The 20754-nt window shown below is 41.4% G+C and overlaps 1 protein-coding gene and 1 non-coding gene across 2 annotated transcripts in view; one reads left to right on the plus strand and one right to left on the minus strand.

Moving 5' to 3' along the window:
- Nucleotides 1-16988, minus strand: part of ESR2 (estrogen receptor 2) — a 59024-nt gene extending 42036 nt beyond the window's left edge. Inside the window, exons 1-3 of the mRNA XM_043472264.1 lie at nt 16681-16988; nt 2034-2475; nt 307-479 (exon numbers count right to left, since the gene is read on the minus strand). Of these exons, the coding sequence (XP_043328199.1) occupies nt 307-479; nt 2034-2386 (526 nt within the window). The 5' untranslated portion in view covers nt 2387-2475; nt 16681-16988. The remainder of the gene's footprint in view (nt 1-306; nt 480-2033; nt 2476-16680) is intronic.
- On the plus strand, nt 4989-5092 carry LOC122444430. Its single transcript, XR_006270267.1, has one exon. It is a non-coding gene; the product is annotated as a U6 spliceosomal RNA (small nuclear RNA).
- Nucleotides 16989-20754: the final 3766 nt, after the last annotated feature.

A 20754-nucleotide genomic window follows, 5' to 3' on the forward strand; every position in this document is an offset into this window, starting at 1 on the left:
CTAATGGGCACACATTTTTTCCAACCTTCACAAAGGTTATAAGATGTCTTCTCCTAGGAAGACGGCAACGGGTGATGGTGGTGCAAGATCCATTTGGGTTTGGGGGTAGAGATCTGTGTGAAAGATAAAGTACTCTATACTTGAAATAATCCCCACCCCCACCCCCACAGACACAAGATCCTCTGAACCACTCAAGTACTCTGTACCAAGCAGGTCAAACAAAAGTGAAATTTCTACCAGGTCATCCGCAAAGTTGTTTAAAAGCAAAGTGGAAAACAAAAAAAGCAGCTAACAACACTCTTGTACCTTGAATGCTTCTTTTAAAAAAGGCCTTACATCCTTCACACGACCAGACTCCATAGTGATATCCTGATGCATAATCGCTGCAGACAGCACAGAAGTGGGCATCCCTCTTTGAACTTGGACTAGCAACAGGGCTGGCACAACTGCTCCCACTAGCCTTCCTTTTCAATGTCTCCCTAGGGGCAAAGAGAACATTCGCTGTAAAAGAACATTGACGGTAAAACAAGGCCTTTTTAGAAAAAGGAACAGCATGAACACTGCCTCATGTATCTCTTTGCCCTCCAGGCTTCATAATAAATATATTCCAAGAGGTGTGATCAAGCAAAAGTTTTGTTACTGATACCAAATCTATTAAGAGTCGCCCTGTCGGGATGGCTGGTGTCTAAAAGTGGATAGGTGAGTTTACACCCATCCACGCAGTGCAGATGAACACCGGTTACCATGGAGAACTAGCTGCAGCCATCAGGCTGTACATCTCTGTAATCAGTGACCACATCAAGTCTGGGTGGAAACAGTAGGGAAAAGGGGAGAGCAAAGGAGAAGAGGAGAGAGGGGGAGAGCATAAATACATGCCTGTCCCTTGAGACGGCTCTGAAGAAAGCAGGTGTTCAGTGCAGGGTGGAGAGAGGGCCAGGGCTTACCACAGAGGGAGGGAGAACCCACAAGGACACACCGGGCTAGTTCCTAATTTTGCTACAGCATGTTTCCTTTGGAAAGGACATGGTAGAGGTAATTGATTTATACATTTAATATGCTGTGGTTTAATGTACCCAAATATTAGCAGAACTCTGATTAGAACTTGTCCTCAGAAATAAGATATTTCTTCCTTTAAAAGTTGAATGAGAAGACATTATTTTTAAAAAGTTATCTACATTTTTCATATTCTCTTTTACCAATCAAAAAGTTCTTTAAAAAAGAAGAAAAATGAAGTTAGTGTGTAATACAGCTTTCTCAAAGTTTTATGATATTTGAAAGTAATAAATTTCAATATCAAATATGCTATAACTTAGTACTTGGGTTGTTCTGTAAAGTTATGCCCCCTCATGCTTCCCCCTATACCACCTCTGCCCTCCATAGCCATGATTATCATTAAAACTATCCGAGTTCAATCCCTGGTTGGGGAAGTAAGATCCCACAGGCCACATAGCACAAAATATATACGTGTATGTGTATAACAAATTGAATGCAAATAATCCATTATGTTACCTTGCACTTAGAGTTTAAGAATGTTCAACTAAAGTCCACATTTAGTTTCCCGTCAATCTTTATAAAATATTATTTAGTTCACTGTTTAAAAATTTGTACCAATGTTTGTCTTTTCACCTGTCTAGTATTTCATCAAGTTGTAATATCGATGGTTACTTTTATCTTGGACATAATTTGTCGTGAACACTAAGTTGTGATTTCACTTCAAGATAGGATGGATCTAACTTGAAAGTAAAAATTCCTTTTTCAAACTCAAATCACTTCAAGAAGAAAGTGATTTAAGTTAAATATTTTCCAAAGACAGTCATGACGTGAATTCTCCCCCACAACACAGATCTAAACGCTCAACTTTTTAGTAAGGACTAGAATAGCAGAATAGACATCCTAGAATTCAGAACATCAGATGTTTTAGGTGCTCTATGTGATAATGAAGACCTTGCATAACACATATCTTTCTTCTCACTAAATCATAAAGCAATCTGAATATCGGCCATAATATAATTCAGAATGAAGACTGGATTTACCTGTTCACAGGTAAGGTGTGTTCTAATGATCTGGTTTCACACCAAGGACTCTTTTGAGGTTCTGCATACAGAAGTGACGACTGGCAATGGATGGCTAAAGGAGAGAGGTGTCCAGGAGTTGGCCACAATACATTTGGGCTTGTGGTCTGTCGGCCAGGCCCATCTTCCGAGTTATTGGGAATACTGTAATTCATCACAGCAGGGCTATAGAATGTCATGGCTGAGTATTCATGGCGGCTCTCTACATAGGAGGAAGGTAAATATATGGGACCTGGCTCCAGGGGTAGGATGGATTGACCGCAGTTGTAGGAGACAGGAGAGTTAAGGCTAGATGGTGAGTTTTTGACATCCATGTCTTGAGAAGGTAACAGCTAGGGAAACCCCTTGTGAGAAGAGGCACAAAAGGACATTATAATGTTCTCAGAGTCATGGACAGGTATGGCTGTAAAGAAAAAAGAAAAGACATTTCTAAGTTACAGGTACAAGCATACTGTGAAAAAGGTTGACACATTTTTATTATATACACATATGGACCTAGAAATACATCCTGAAAAATATACACACAACCTCAGAGGGGTAGGAATAAAAGGCATGGCATTCAGTCAGGATGGCTGCTATCCAAAAGTCTACAAGCAATAAATGCTGGAGAGGGTGTGGAGAAAAGGGAACCCTCTTACACTGTTGGTGGGAATGCAAACTAGTACAGCTGCTATGGAGAACAGTGTGGAGATTTCTTAAAAAACTGGAAATAGAACTGCCATATGACCCAGTGATCCCACTTCTGGGCACACACACCGAGGAAACCAGATCTGAAAGAGACACATGCACCCCAATGTTCATCGCAGCACTATTTATAATAGCCAGGACATGGAAGCAACCTAGATGCCCATCAGCAGACGAATGGATAAGGAAGCTGTGGTACATATACACCATGGAATATTACTCAGCTGTTAAAAAGAATTCATTTGAATCAGTTCTAATGAGATGGATGAAACTGGAGCCCATTATACAGAGTGAAGTAAGCCAGAAAGATAAAGACCATTACAGTATACTAATGCATATATACAGAATTTAGAAAGATGGTAACGATAACCCTATATGCAAAACATAAAAAGAGACACACATGTACAGAACAGACTTTTGGACTCTGTGGGAGAAGGCGAGGGTGGGATGTTTCTAGAGAACAGCATCGAAACATGTATATTATTTAGGGTGAAACAGATCACCAGCCCAGGCTGCATGCATGAGACAAGTGCTCGGGCCTGGGGCACTGGGAAGACCCAGAGGAATCGGGTGGAGAGGGAGGTGGGAGGGGGGATCAGGATGGGGAACACATGTAAATCCATGGCTGATTCATGTCAATGTATGACAAAACCACTACAATATTGTAAAGTAATTAGCCTCCAACTAATAAAAATAAATGAAAAAAAAAATAGTCAACACATAAAAAAAAAAAGGCATGGCATTCATTTTCTTCTTCATTCACTTCCATAAAACTTTTGTTGTTAACTATAAGAATTTTCCACCATGAGAATTTAATATAAAATACTTTTAAAAATTAAAAAACACAGGGAGTTCCCTGGTAGCCTAGTGGTTAGGACTTTGGGCTCTCAGTGCTGTGGCCTGGGTTCAATCTCTGCGGGGAAAAAAAAAAAACAAACTTAAAAAATATAGGATTAAATAAAAATGCCAACCAGTTTTTTTTCCCATAGAAGTAGATAAATTCATTTTTAAATTCTTACAGAAAAATAAAAAAACCTACCTCAAAGGATAGATCAGTAAGCATGACAAGCATTAACAGATCTTCAAATGTATTATGAATAGCCAATGATAAAAAAGGAATACATACGCCAGTGCACCTGTCAATGATCAATTTATTGCCTCTCACCTTCTAAAGCACTCTTCAATATACCCAATATATGTTCTATGGCAATGGAATTCCTTCAAGTATTTAAACTGAGCCCAGTGCTAAGAATTCTCGGTAGAGGGCACTGCAGGGACTGCAGGTGGAAGAGGCCGCTGTGATTTCTGGCAGGGGCAGAGGCTGACATTGTGGGTGAGAACAGCCAGTGGAGCCTGTGCTAGTCCAGAACGAGATCTTATCGCAAACTTGTAGCCCTGGCACGGCAAGAACCTTTCTGCAATGACCTGTTCAGACTATGGCCTGAGGAGTGAGAGAAGTTGTTCCCTGTGCAAGCTTCATCACCAGCACCTGCATGCTCTGAAGGCCATCTGCTCTGGCGGGCAACTGGATTTCCAGGGCACGCCCACACCACCAGATGCTGATTGCCTGCTCCCCACCTGCAACTCCAGACCACTTCTGTCCAGGTAAACCAGTGAACATTTTAGTGGCCAAACCATCTTTTCCAAGGAGGTCCGAACACCCTCACTCCCCAAAGTTTGTTCTTCTATGGGTACTCTACCTCGGCTCTTGGGTGCCTTATAGAGTTTCTTACTTCTTACACTTAATCTCCCATCACAGTTGGTAATTCTTATATTAGACTTCTGTTGAACCTACTGTGTAGTTTTTCTCCTGACTGGACACACTGCTATGCAACAGAATAGAAAATCCCAAAACAGCAAATTTTAAAAGTCAAAAGTTTTTGGAAATTTGTCATATGATCAAGGTGATATCTCAAATCACTACAAAAACACTGGAACACAGAATAATCATTGAAAAAAGAAATGTATGCCAGAATAAACTCTAAGTGTTAAGAGAGAATTGGAAAGAGAAAGGAGAGGGAGGCAGAAGGGAGAGGGGGTAAGACAGGAATGGGGAGAGGAAGAGGGGGCTGCACAGGTACTAGAAGAAAGTGTAGATAAACCCCCTTATAATACGGGTGTAGGGGAAACCTTAACTATGACTCAAAATCCAGATGCAACTAAAAGATGTGCATAAAAGTACATAAACTCATGAAAGTAAATATCTGCATGTCATAAAATCAGCATAAGTCAGTGCTCACTTTGGCAGCATATATACTAAAAACCGGAATAATACAGAGATTTGCATGGCTCCTGTGCATGCATGACATGCAAATTTTGAAGCATTTCATATTTTTTCATATGATATCACATATATGTGGAATCTAAAAAAGGTACAAATAAATCTATTTACAAAACAGAAATAGAGTGAACGATGTAGAAAACTTATGGTTATCAAGGGGGAAGGATAAATTGGGAGAGGGACTGACATATATACATTACTATATATAAAACAGGTAACAATAAGAACCTACTGTATAGCACTGGGAACTCTACTCGATACTTCATACTGACTTACATGGGAATAGAATTTTTAAAAAGACTGAATGTGTATTTGTATAACTGATCCACTTTGCTGTATAGTAGAAACTAACACAACCTTGTAAATCAACTATATTCCACTAAAAATTAATTTTTAAAAACACCATAACTCAAAATGTTAATGAAAAGTTGGAAAAAAAAATACTCCTAACTCATATTAGAAACAAAGGGTTAATGTCTCTGGTATATAGAGAGAGCTCTTAAATTAAGATTTAAAAAAACCCAAACTTCATTAGAAAAATAGGCAAAAAACACAAAAAAAGAACACATAAAAAGGAAGGCAAATGGCTCTTAAAACACATAAAAAGATGTTCAACTTTGTTCAATAAAGAGATACAAATTAAACTGTACCAAAATACCATTTCTCGCTGATGTTTGCCAAAAACTCAAATGTTTTACAACAGACTCTCTTGGCAAGGTTATGGAAAAAAACATGGACTGGCTTCTACACTGTTGGTGAGAATGCAAAATGGCACAACTTCCATGGATATTTGGGAATAGATAGCAAAATTACATATGCTTTGGACTATGAGTCCATACTGATGTTCAAATAAAATCATCTGCTACCATTGCAAGTGACTGTTACATCAGGTCCTCACTCTGATAATTAGTAATTAGAAGAAAAGAAACCTGTACTCTGCCTTCTTAAGAGGACCTGTAGTTTATCCCAAGATAGAGGGGGAAACCCTTTACCAAAGAATGTCACTCAATAAGTAGTTCAGAAAAATATTCAGATGGATAGATAGATAAAGCAGGCAAATAAATCAGAATGCTGATAATTACTGATTCCAGATAGTGAATATATGAACATTATACTAGTCTTTCAACTTTTCTATAACAGATTTTTCATGATAAGAAGCTTGGAGAAAAAACAAAATAATACAAGAAATTAAAAATGGAAACTTTAAAAAAAAAGTTAAAATATCTGGAATAATATAATTTGGGGAAGGGAACAATGACCTTTAATAATGAGACTGGTGGAGAGAGATCATTAAGAAATTTGCCTAGGGAAGTTCTCCACTTTCAGTATTTTCAGCTCCAGCTGGCACCTACCTCCATATGCAGGCGGCTTGGCTCTCTAAAGCTCCCAATTCCTTCTTCCTGACATTTTCCTTTGAATGCTCACTCCATTTGTCATCAAAACAATATATCTGTGGTGGTTCTAAAAAAATATCCACAGTCCTCAACACTCTTCCCTTCAAAAGATGGTGCCTAACCTCCCCTTTGAGTATGGGCTACATTTAGTGACGCCCTTCTAGAATAAATTATGGCAGAATGGATGGCATGCGCTTCCATGAGTAGGATGTAAAAGGCACTGCAGCCTCTGGCTTGCTCTCTTGGATCACTCATTCTGCGGGAAAGCTACCTGCCATATTGTGAGGGCACTCAAGTAGCCCTCCAGTGGCCTCTTGCCAACAGCCAGTATGGAACTAAAGCCCCAGTCTAACAGTCAGGTGACTGCAGCCCTGGACAATATCCTAGCTAAACTGCTTCTGGATTCCTCTCAGAAACCACGTGAGATGTTTGTTGTTTTAAGTTGCTAAACTTGACGACAATTTGTTATAGAGCACTAGCTAATGGTACAATACATGCATGCATGCTAAATCGTTAGTCATGTCCAACTCTTTGCGACCCTATGGACTATAGCCCTCCAGGCTCCTCTGTCCATGGCAGGAATACTGGAGTGGGTTGCCATGCCCTCCTCCAGGGGATCTTCGTGACCCAGAGATGGAACCTGAGCCTCTTAAATCTGTAGCATTGGCAGGCGGGTTCTTTACCGTTAATGCCACCTGGGAAGCCCAACTGGTACAATATCCATGGAAAAATTCATCATTTTCCTCCCCCAAGCCACTCATTTCCTATTTGTGTTAATGACAAAGCCCATTACAGTTATCTGTCTTCTCCCCTTCATCCAGCTGCCTTTCATCAAACCCATCATGAGTTTTTCTCTCCCTTATGCCTTTCCCCATTAAGTCTTTTGCCACCATTGGAGCAAGCTCTTGCTACTTCTTACCTGTGCATCTTAAATAGGTTCTTCACTGCTCCTAGACTCCAATTAGCTCTCTCCAGGGCCCCTGGTGGGCTGCCATCTATGGGGTCACACAGGGTCAGACACGACTGAAGCGACTTAGCAGCAGCAGGGCCCCAGATTAACATTCTTAAAAACTCAGCTCTGAGCAGCCCTCTGCTCCCCACCAGCCTCTTCTAAGCCATGCTCTTCTAACGGTCAAGGCATTCCACTATGTTGCCCCAACTCATCACTCCACTCTAACCTCCCTCATTTTCCTACAGAAAACCTGCCACGTCCATAAGAAATACACAGAGTCCATTGTGAAGTGGTTGGCATTCTATGCCTTAACACTTTTTTCAAACTAGCACCCCTGTTACATGAGAACTACACTGAATCCTTCTTGGAAGTGGTAACAGTGGAGTGGGAGAGTAAGAAGTACGTACAATTAGGTTTTAAGCTCCCTGAAAGCACACACTATATTTTAGTCACCATCCAATAGAATGCTATAAATATCTATTGTAAGAAAAGAATATGAAGAAACCTCCCTGGCAGTCCAGTGGTTAAGACTCCACATTCTCAATGCAGGCAGCACAGGTTTGATCTGTGGTCAGGGAACTAAGATCCCACTTGGTGCAGATTAAAAACAAGGAAAAAATGAAGAAATGTGTCAAAAATATATACTTTAAGCCAGTAAAGAGTATTAATCAAAGATGGAGCACTTTCAGTAGGCATGGTATTAAGCAGATACAGAGGATCTAAAGGAGTCCCAAGACATGCACCCTGCCTTCAAGGAGCCATGGTGCCCAGTAAGGGAGGCAGGCAGACCAGGTCAAATGACAAGGAACTAATACAAAGGTGCTACCACTTCCAATCAACACGGACTGACCACAAGGGGCTGGAAAGAGAATGGTAGCTGAAGATGAATATAAGATCAAGGAAGCTTTAAAAAATATCTATGTGTATTTATCAATCATGAGCCCAGGATTCCATATTTCAACTACTTAGATTCCCAGTCAACGTATATAACCCCTATTCCTAAAAGAAAATATGAAGGATAAAGCATAATGCTAATTATTGTCAAAACTAGCAATTTCCAAACTTTAAAAAGCTGTAGTAAAATACACATCAAGCTTACCACCTTAACTATTTCTAAGTTTACAGTTCAGTAATGTAAAATACATTCTCTTTGTCATGCAACCAATCTCTAGAACTCTTCATCTTGCAAAACTAAGGCTCTACACATGTTAAACAACTTCCCCATTCCTCCCTCCCCCAGCTCCTTGGCAACCACCATTCTACTTCTCTCTGTATGTGCTAAGTCACTTCAGTCATGTCTGACTCTTTGTGACCCCATGGGCTGTAGCCTACCAGGCTCTCTGTCCATGAGATTCTCCAGGCAAGAGTACTGGAGTGGGTTGCCATTGCCTTCTCCATCTGTCTGTACAGATTTAAACTGTTTAGTACCTCACATAAGAAGAATCATACAGTATTCGTTCTTTTGTGACTGGCTTATTTCACCAAGCCTAATGCCCTCAAGGTTCACCCATGTTGACACAAGTGTCAGAATTTCTTTTTTAAGGCTGAATAATATTCCACTGATGTTTACACCACATTGTGTCTATCAAGGAAGGTCTTTAATAGAGATCCTTGAAAACATTTATAGAACCATGGAAATAACCTGTTAGAGTAAGCGACTGAATACAGGAGTTGGTAATTAGGTCACTGGTAGCCTTTAGATGTCAGCTCCAAAATTGACAGTACTGTTAGGAGGCTTTTTATCCCTCCATTTGTCCTAAAAACACCTCTCCCATTTCAATCCACCTACACATACACCTGCTCACTGTGCTTATGTTTTCCATACTGTACCTCAGTGACTGTATTTTAGTGCATTATTTTTGCTAAATGATCTGAGCATCTTATGTGGCCAAGTATTTAATCAAAAGACATTTTAAATATTTTAAAACACAACTTAAACAGTATACGATTGAGAACAAAATACTTAAGGTAATATGTATAAAAATTATATGTATTCATAATGCAATCTAGAAGCAATATTGAAGTATAGCTGATTTGGGCTTCCTAGGTGGTTCTAGTGGTAAAGAATCCACCTGCCAATGCAGAAGACATGAGACTTGGATTCAATCCCTGGGTCTGGAAGATCCTATGGAGAAGAAAATGGCAACCCACTCCAGTATTTTTGCCTGGAAAATTCCATGGACAGAGGAGCCTGGTGGGCTACAGTTCACAGGGTCCCAAAGAGTTGGACACGACTGAAGTGACTTAGCATGCATGCACACAGTTGATTTACAGTATTAAATTTTTATTTCTTGAACTTAAAACAAGATGGCTTACACAATTTAATAATAATTTTAAAAAAGCATATCCAAAGTTTGGTGTGATCACCATGGTGAGTACCCCAACTTTCTTATACAGTTATTTAGTCATTAAGTCATGTCCACCTCATTTGCAACCCCATGGACTATAGCCCACCAGACTCCTCTCTGTCCATGGGATTTCTCAGGCAAGAATCCTGGAGTGGGTTGCCATTTCCTTCTCCAGAGGATCTTCCCGACCCAGGGAGCCAACCCACATCTTCTGCCTTGCAGGCAGATTCTTTACTGCTGAGCCTCTGGGTAAGCCTATTTCTTATACAGAACACTACTCACAGTAAACTTACATAAGGATAAGTTCAACACTCTCAATCATCAAATGAAGATCAAATTATATTCAAGAAATTAAGCAGAAAAGCAGTATATTTTAAAATAAGAATTTGAAAACAGGCTTCAACATAATACTCAACTTTTAAAAACCAATTAAATTGTTTAAACAAAAAAATCATTCTCTGAACATTTTGGCCAATCAAGGTTGGACTGACTTTCATGTTGCCTCAACTTTACATTGCCCAAAAGAAATGTATTTGGCATTTCAGCTTAAGTAACTCAGGAAAGCCAACCCACTAAACTATCAGAAAACCAAGGCTATCTTTTCCTTTCATTAGGCCTCTTAAAACCATCAAGTTTCTACGAACACAAAGTGATGAATAGTAGCAAGGAAACCCATGAACTTGAAATAATACTCCCCATTATCCAGTTTGAAAGAGAAAACGCCATTTAAAATGAAAATGACTTCTATCTCAAGAGCAAAGAATCAATCCCATTGAACTTTTTCACCTACAACTGAAATGTTCACTCTCAACCCAGAAATGCTGAAATAACCTGTCAGATGCATACCGCAAAACAGCAAATGCCAGAAGATTCATCCAGGCAATCAAACGGACACCACAGCAACTTTGTTTAGAAAATACGGGTTTTATACATATCCACCAACTTCTCTGGGATTTCCACACACACCCCAGTACCATGATAATTAATGTGATAGCTGGTTGCTGGACAGTGCTTACAAGGATGTGCTGGGTTTTGGTTGGGTACGTTTTAAATTATCCAGATTCACATGACAACTATTTGTCACTGGAGTCTTTGGTAACTAATAACTTGGTAGCCAATGCAAAGGGTTTTTTCCTTCTTAAGCAAAGACACAACAAAGGGTGATGAATTTAAATCACTGCAGGAGACCTGGGACACAAGAGAACAGGTAGCAAAAGGAAAGTCTTCTCCACTGGAGGTCTAGAAAAGTGAATAAACAACCTGTGGTCATTTAAGCAGTTCTGCTCTAAACCAGGAATATAAACTGACTGAAGGAAAGAATTCCCAAAAGAATAAATTTCTACAACGATGTATGAACTGGATTTTCCCGACACATTGGTTTGAACATCTAAGCATTGCCTCTGTGACCACAAGCTCTGGTGGTGGTCAAGGAAAAACAGTCTCTAAACACCTTAATTGCTGGGCCTGGCAGGTGTAGAATTTCACCAGGCCAACAAAAGAATGTGTACCCGGACATCCCAAATCAGTAAGTAATCATTTCTTTGCGTGCTGGCTTTAATTCCTCACTATGGCCTAAAACAGGTGGCCCATATCCTTCATGATGAACAGCCCTTGTCTTCTGCCCAAAGTTCTCTCTCACACACTCCTCCAGCACACACACCTGTGTGGAGCCCTCTCAGGTCACATCTGTGTCCAGCACGAAAGCTTTTTGTACACATGGGATTATACAGTGTTCTAACGTACTAGCTGGGGAATGCACTACAGCTCTTAAACTAAAAAATAATTTTTTAAATTTTTAAAAAGTTTTTAAAAATCCAAATATTGACAGTGATACCTTGGCAAAGAAAAGGTCAGGCCCTAGAAATGGCACAAAGACACTCTAGAAAGAGTAGGCTGATTTTTATCAAAGTGCCTATTAAGTCTGGTTAAAAAAAAAAAATCAGAAGGCAGTCACCACCAGGCCTGTTTTTATATATATTCTTGTCCAGAGGACAGAGCAGAACACTGGGCCCAATGCCCAGCTGTGCCTGAAGGCCAGGTGACCTTAGACAAATCACATAAACTCCGAGTTCCCACATCTTCAGTAAAAACGGGGACCTCACACGGGTTTCCCCCTTCTCACAGTGCTTAGAGGATGAAGCGAAATGATGTACGTGAGAGCGTCCCACAAGGTGTCATTACATATCCAAGAGGATCAGGTCAGTCTATCGGTACGCCACTGAATATGCTTAGAGTGTTAGACAGGACTTAGAGACGATTTAGATTCAGATGCCCTTCTGGCCACCCTGAAGATTTCTGCCTCCTAATTCTCTTACCTTCCTGACAGTCCACTGTCACTGTCCAAAAAGCTGAGCTGCAAGTAGCCTGCGTGGGACACAAAATACCACATGCTCCTATGCTGTATTTTCCAGTCTGCCCATCACACTTGTCCAAGCATTCAGCACTAACACCCACATCTGTGCCTGCAGAAGTCATAAACTCACATTCACAAAGCAGACAATGGTAGCAAACGAAGCAACAAAGAATTAATCTCAAAAATATACAAGCAACTCCTGCAGCTCAATTCCAGAAAAATAAATGACCCAATCAAAAAATGGGCCAAAGAACTAAACAGACTTTTCTCCAAAGAAGACATACAGATGGCTAACACACACATGAAAAGATGCTCAACATCACTCATGATTAGAGAAATGCAAATCAAAACCACAATGAGGTACCATTTCACGCCAGTCAGGATGGCTGCTATCCAAAAATCTACAAGCAATAAATGTTGGAGAGGGTGTGGAGAAAAGGGAACCCTCTTACACTGTTGGTGGGAATGCAAACTAGTACAGCCACTATGGAGAACAGTGTGGAGATTCCTTAGAAAACTGGAAATAGAACTGCCATACAACACAGCAATCCCATTCCTGGGTGTACACACCAGGGAAACCAGATCTGAAAGAGACACATGCACCCCAATGTTCATCACAGCACTGTTTACAATAGCCAGGACATGGAAGCAACCTAGATGCCCATCAGCAGACGAATGGATAAGAAGGCTGCGGTACATATATATCATGGAATATTACTCAGCCATTAAAAAGAATACATTTGAATCAGTTCTAATGAGATGGATGAAACTGAGCCCATTATACAGAGTGAAGTAAGCCAGAAAGATAAACACCAATACAGTATACTAATGCATATATATGGAATTTAGAAAGATGGTAACAATAACCCTATATGCAAGACAGAAAAAGAGACACAGATGTATAGAACAGACTTTTGGACTCTGTGGGAGAAGGCGAGGGTGGGATGACCTGAGAGAATAGCATTGAAACATGTATATTATCAATTGTGAAACAGATCGCCAGTCCAGGTTTGATGCATGAGACAAGTGCTCAGGGCTGGTGCACTGGGATGACCCAGAGGGATGGGATGGGGAGGGAGGTGGGAGGGGGGTTCAGAATGGGGAACACATGTAAATCCATGGCTGATTCATATCAATGTATGGCAAAAACCACTACAATATTGTAAAGTAATTAGCCTCCAACTAATATAAATAAATGGGAAAAAAAAAAGCAGACAATGGAAGGAATTTAAAAAGTATGTTTTAGGTGTCAAGTGTCCTTGATGTGTATAGGTGGCTACTTGCCAATCATTAGCCTTAACTGTATCTTTCCCAAAGAAAAATATTAACGCTCCCAGTTTAATATTAGAAATAAAAAACACTCTAAAATCATCATGCAATCATCATTAATAATTGACTCACATGCAACTCTTAAGACCATGTACAGGTATTTTCCAAAATGAGAAAACTAATTTCCCCCGTAGCCTACTGAGTTGGACAGGAGATAGGATTTTGAGGGCTTGAATACAGGAAGAGGACAAAGCCTCAGCCCCACGGTCATGACACTGTCAGGGTGGGGGTGGGACTGTGGAGGGCAAGCCCATCAGCCTTCTCCTTCATCATCAAGTCTGCTCCTTCCCAGTACCAACTGTCAGTGCCAATGCTCCCCTTTTAGGAAAGCGAACCATGTTAAAGTATCTGGAGGCGGGTGGAGGAGAGCTGCGGGTGAGGACATTCAAAAGGGCGCGACCGCTGCAGAGCTGAGCACATGCAACTCTCCTGCCAGTCCAGGGTCTGAGAGCAGAGCACACAACATTCCAACAGAACTGCAGTCCTGCTTTGTGGGAATGAGAGTCCGGTGATTTGTCTTTCCAGGTGACCCCCATTCTTCTGTCCTCTCTCAAGGACACCTGCAAAAGATTCCCTTCGTAAAGCCCTTAACTATTATCAAGAGCTGTAACTGTTCCAGTCAGAAATGCCAACTACCCAGTTTGCTGGTTTTGATAAACTTGCCAGTCTGCGTATGCTGGTCACTGCCAATGTAGTTCTCCGAAAGGTAAGTTGTATGCACATTTAAAAGACAGGCTCTTGTTTTTCACAACACCAAGGAAAAAGGAAAACGACATCAATCTGACATATCTTTATTAGGAGTGCCTAGCAATTATAGGCTCCTGCTTACTGAAATGAATTATGTATTAAACAGGAAACAAATATTGGTTTATAAAAGATGTTATATCTATGTCCTACAGAAAAATCTAAATTTCACGACATGGGCAAAGAAAAGAAAAAAACTGACATCTACAAATAAATTAGGCACAGACCTCAGCTCCTATTAGGGAGATTATTAAATATTTTAACCTATGTAGTCTCAATCACTCTATATTTTATTTTAAATGACTACAAATTGTCATTTTCAATTCTTATGCTTCTCACTATTTGATAATATGTAATTTCAAGTAACTTTCTTAATCTCAAATATAATAAAAGTATCTTTTAAAGGCAAGGTTATAAAAAACCATATATTCTATTAATATTACATAAGTAATAAATGTTTTAAATGGCCTTGTATTTCAGTTCAGAATAACGAATGATGCACACTGTAACCAAAGGCTTATACCACGATGGGATCCGAATTTGCTAAGAATTAAATCTATTAGCCCAATATAAATTTAACATGTAGTCCAAGTCTCTGGTTTCCCATTTTCAAAATAGTTTTGTCTTTGCTTCAATTTATCCCAAGGGGACAGAATTAAAACAAAAATATGACAACCTGGCTCATCCTCAAAAAAGGAGGAGAACTGAGGTTTTCTTTTGAGAAAAGCAAAGGACAACAATTATTTCTGACTAAGAATATATTAAAGAGCAACACGATATAGTCAGCAAACAGATAGTGATTTCCAGAGGTTGGGGTTGAGTGGAGAGGGTCAACTACAAAGGGCACTTCTGGGGTTGATGGAAGGGTTCCATGCCTTGATCATGGAGGGGATTATACGACTGTGTGCAAATGTCAAGATTCAGAGTGTGATATACCTGAAGAGGCCAGATTTTACTCTATGTAAATTATACTGTAATAAGCTTGACTTTTCAAAAAATGCTATATGTATAAAACTGTGCTTGATGCTGAATGATGAAGTCTAAAATTCAAGTATACATTTCTCAAGGATTCTAAATGTAATTACCAAAAAACGTGCCAGTAAATTGTTCAAGTTCAGCCTTCAGTATCCTATTATTATTTATAGATATTATGTGAAATGATTCAAAACATTTTAAATTATTAAAAGATGTATCTTGAATTACCTGTTGGACACACATGTGTAGAAAACTGTGGTGTAATATTCTTAAAAATAGACATATCAAGTGCTAATTATATTTTGAAGGGTTGAATCTACTAAATCTATGTATTCCATTTTATAAATTGAGAAATGTAAATGGTGGTATGATTCATTTGTATCCCTCTATGAAAGATGTCCTAAACGTTTTTTAAATTGACTTCAGAGACTTGTATGTCTTAAATGTTACAGGAGACTGGCAACTTTTGAAATAAAAATGGTTCTGTAACTCAAATTTAAAAAAAAAAAGCTTGAACATAAAATGAAATCCTAAGTTTTACGCTTTACCACCTGTTGATAAACAGATCCAAACATTTTCCCCTCTTCTAGAATGTAGGCAGAAACATAGGTTTTTCTGCAGGACAAAGACAAAAGCCAAAGAATAAGTGTACAATGTTTTTTTCATAGTCACAGTACATTTACTTTTTACAATAACCACAGCACAAATCTTTCCACATGTTCATTTTTTAAATAACAAACCTCTTTCCCAAACACAAAGGAAAACAGCTACTGTGAGTCTGGAAACTTAAAACAAAAATAAAAATTCCCAATGGAATGCCTATGTAAATACTAGAAACCTAACAAAATACAATCTTTCCTCAAAAGTGTGTGCCAACACAAAGCACAAAGCTGTTTTTTATGAAGCTAGTAAAATTAAGTCAACCTTATTTTCCTAAATATTCACCCAAATCCAAAGTTTTGTTTTTCACAAAAATAATATTCCCTTAATTTAATATCCAACATTAATTAGGCAGGGACGGGGAAACAACGGGTTAAGACAACAGCGGCGGGGTTCCAGGTCAGCACATGAAACAGTCTAGGTGATCTCAATCTCGCTCCATCCGCCAGCAAAGAAGTTAAATCTGCTTTTCTGGTATGACTAAGGTTTCCCAGTTAAATACATTTAAAAGTACTAGCTACCTGCCTGATACATGTACGTCTTCCCAGGCCCACAAAACTCAAGCATGAAGTGCCCTGGTCAACTTTCCTGTCACCATTTCATCCACGGTCGGGAAATTCCTAGAGAATATAGAGGTTTTTCCTTCGAAAACGTCTATTAGCACAATGAACCCGGAGCTTACAGGCACAAACTCATTAGTTAATACGCCAGTCTCTTGAATGAAAATATTTAGTCAAAACATGAAATGTCTGTTTCCAGTAATTTTCGAGGGAGGGGGGCGGATTAGGGGGTGTCTTTTATTGTTCTCAATATTACTGTTTTCCCACCGTTGGATTTCAAACATTAAATCAGGCTATTAAATCACACCTGGAGAGAAGAGGCACTTACCTTCCGTGTGCACACCAGCCTAGCAATCGCTAACCCGCGGCACGTGCTTTCCCCGGACTAGTTCTGTGCCCCGCACGCGGCTGGGGCACCCCGCAAACGGAGAGCTAGCGCACCCCGCGCAGCCCAGACCCAAACGCCCGCCTGCACCCGCAGCACCGGATGCCAGTCGCAGCCCAGGATGGTCCCCCTATGGTCGGGTTCCCGCCGCCCCTTATCTGCTCTGCAAGTTTCCAGAGGCGTCTCTCGAAGCCTCCGCGCTCGCAGCGGCCTAGCAGCAGGGGCCGGGGAGTGGATATCCGAAGGGCCAGCAGTCCGACACACTGCAAAGATCACGAACGACTTAACTAGGAGCCGCTCCTTCCTCTTATAGACGCGAGGCGGCGGGGGGCGGGGAGGGGTGGAGATGCCGAGAGCCCACGTGACCACCTAGCCTGCGGCCAGGAGATCGCAGGAGGACCCGGGCTGCCTGCCTCGCTATCCACGCTCACCTGAGCGAAGTGGGAAGCCCCAGGGCAGGGGCTGTCACCGTCCAGCGCCCCACTGTCACTCTCAGGGGGCGACCAGGCACACACGGCGCCCCTCCCAGGTCTTGGATTCGGGAGATCTGGGGCCTGGGCCTGCGATTGTGCATTCCTAACAGGTGATGCCGAAAACTGAAGCTGCCGGGCTAGGGGCCTCGCATTGACGGGCGACTCCCCACACTCTGAGCCACGTTGAGTCCGAGAGGAGCTGTATGCTTCGGTGTCATTAAATAGAGAACTCTGCCTCTTTAAGCGAGGCGTTGGATTTGCCCAGTCCCCAGCGGCAAGTGCCCCCGGAGAGGCGAAGCCTCGCGGCACGGGTCGGGAGGTGGCGGGGGTGGGGGGGAAGGGTTCTCATCTCTCAAGGGCTGACTGGGAAGTTCGTCTCGCGCTAGAGCAAGATCCCGGGAAGCTCCTTAAGCTCACCTACTGCAAGGAAGCCCAGGGGATCCGGGGCGGAGAGGTGGTACTGTACTTCTCTGCCGAGGCGGCCCCGGTCCCCGGTGGCGCCTCGGTCAAACTCTCTCCGCAGGCGAGCGCCCCCTGGTGGTAGTTCCAGTTTCCCAGGTCTGAACGGTCCCCTACACGCTTCTCACCCACCCCATCCGGCAGTATCCCACAGAATACAGACTAAAAATCCATAAGTCATTAATATCTATACCCGTGGCAAACGGACACGGTTCTTGATGCAGTTGCAGCTCCAGATCTCAGATGCAGGAAGACCAAAGGGGCATATCGAAGGAAACTTTTGCAGACTTAAGTGCTGGGATTTAATCAAAAATAACCTAGAGGGACGCTAGTGTGCTCTGGGCTTGTAAGAGTCAAGTCCACAGGTGGTGGAGACACGCTCCAAATATGGAGAGTCACCTACTTTATAAACAATGGTTATCAAAAATTTGTACTCTCCCCACCTCCAAGTTTCATTAAAGCTTGGACTCCTGGATTCTCTCAAGTTGTAGGGCAGAGTTTCCTTGTCCTTGAGGCTGAGAAGTTTAGACAGGAGAGTGTATAGCTGGCAAGATCCACCCTGTGGAGGATGGTAGAAGACAAAATGCTTATCTTTGCCAGCCTTTGCTCCCCTGTTCCTTTTCCTAGGTATTTCTCCAGTATCTAATACCCATGTGCTTTTTCCTTCATTTCACTTTAAGGAGAAAATTTTAAAGGATGGTTTTTTTTTTTTAATCAGTTCCATTTGTTAGTACTTGTCAACAGATACCCCAGAATGAAAATTATTATGAAGGAATTCCAGTCATGCATGGGCCAATGAGGAGACAAAGATTATGGAACAGTTAAGAAAACTGACATCTATTAAGTATCTGCATCATGCCAGAAAGTGTGTTAAGTGCTTGCACAGCATCTCATTTAATCCTCATTGACCCCGCTTCTCAGATGGGGTAACAGAGAGAGGCTCACAGAGCTTATATCAGCTACCTGAAGTCATGCATAGTAAGAAAAGAACCCAGTAGCAACAATGCTTTCATAAACAGCTACCACTTACTGGGCATTTAGCCATGCTCCACCTTCTATGGGCTTCCCTCATGGCTCAGCTGGTGAAGAATCCGCCTGCAAGGTAGGAGACCTGGGTTCGATCCCTGGGATAGGAAGAGCCCCTGGAGAAGGGAACAGCTACCCACTCCAGTATTCTGGCCTAGACAATTCCATGGACTGTGTAGTCCATGGGGTCGCAAAGAGTTGGACTTGACTGAGCGACTTTCACTTTCCACTTTCTATACATATTGTTTCATTCTACAACAAGCCTCTGTGTCAACTCTGTTATTAACTAGCCCCATTTTATGATTGAGAAAATGGCCAGTCAATGGCTGAGAAGAACTTGAATCCAGGCCAGTGAGAGCTCAAGACTGTTTTCTTCCGCACCATGGCTGCAATCAATTGGAAATAAAGATGGCTTGAATGTCAGAACATTGTATCTCCTGCAGACAAGCCCCACCTTAAAGCCTCCTGCCACCTGTGAAAAGAGCTTCTGCTCAACTCCGGGAACTAGAGCTCCCTGTTTGCTGTGATGCTTCCTTCAGAAGTCATTCCACTCACCAGAACAACATGTTCTCTTTTTAAAGACCCTCAAACACCAACAGAAGCTGTTTATCACTCAAGGAAACCTCACTGCAGGAAATACTAAGCAAAGAGAATGAATGGGAGTGAGGACATTTCCTTCTGACTCACCCTGTGGATCAAGAAAGATAATGGTACCTTAGCGATGGAAACTTGCCTAGCTGAATGCAGTGAGTGGGCAAGGTGACTATTCCAACTCCCCCTGAACTAAGGCTAAAACAAGAAGGGATTCTTGAAACAGTTAATACCATTAGCGAGGCCAAATAGCACCTGAAATCGAGCGCTGTGGACGTACCTTTTTTCAGCAGGGTCTTTCACTTCCACTTCACTTATGACCTACCTAAGGAAGCACCCACATGAAACAACATGGAAAAGCTTTTCCCTCTCCCAAATATCCTACAATAAGGACTGAAAGCCTCACCATTCAGTCCTCCTTTGGGATTAAAGCTCTGGATTGGTATAATTCAGTTGTATGAGATGTATAATATTAATCTTAGTAGCATTTATAATTACATTCATGAGATGAGCTTGCAAGATGAGCTAAATGTCACCTGGAAAATCAAAGAAAGTCAGAGTAAGACTTGGTGCATTTTGCTATAGGAAAAAGGGAAGCATGTCCAATGGGATGCATCTCCCTCATCTTCTCATCTCAGCCCTTCTCTGTCTGGAGAAGCCAAGAGCCTAAGTAAGTGAAGACTGTGAAAGTCCAGCAGAACATGCATACTGCCTCCCCTAGCGCTCAGCCTACTTGTCAATACTGTCTGCACTGTGACTGCACCATGCCCGTCTTGTATCTGCAGCACCCCCCACCACAGCAGCATCCTGCCCATGGCACCCACTTAATACAACCCAGGCACTCAACAAATACATCATGAAGGCTTCAACTTGGAAAGATCAGAGGTAAAGGGGAGAGATTTTCTATAGCAAAGAAACTACCAAGGGGCTAAGTAAATAAATGCTGTTGAAGACAAGAAAGCAAAAGCTGATGTGCAAAAGAGTAAAGGGGAAGGAGAATTACAGATGACCTGAAGAGTGTCATGCTACAGAATGGTGTGGGATCATTACTCTTTCTCTTCTCAGCCTGAGGGCAGGTGGGAGGATTTAGACTCTGGGATGTTCTTATGTGTTCCAAAGTATAAGAGGATCAGGTACCTTCATATTACATGGGTATAAATTGCTCTGTTTTAAGAGGATCCAAGAGATGAAATCCTAAAGTGATGAAATTAATAAAAGAGAAGGGAAAGGTTCATTGCACCAGCAGTAACACTTTCATTTGATGGCGACAAGTTGGGATGGTGGTGTTACTAATGCAATGTATTAGAGGTTACCTCAGCTGCTCATAAATCGGGGTTTGTAAAATAGACTTGATATTTGAAAGTTGAATTTGGACAGAGCTCTTCAGGATTAGGTCTTCTGTAGAAATTAAAGTGAACCTAATATTTATGCCATCTTTCTATTTCTAGCCCCAATACAATGGGCAGGC

The sequence above is a fragment of the Cervus canadensis genome, chromosome 6 (genome assembly GCF_019320065.1).
Source record: "Cervus canadensis isolate Bull #8, Minnesota chromosome 6, ASM1932006v1, whole genome shotgun sequence".
Lineage (NCBI taxonomy): Eukaryota > Metazoa > Chordata > Mammalia > Artiodactyla > Cervidae > Cervus > Cervus canadensis.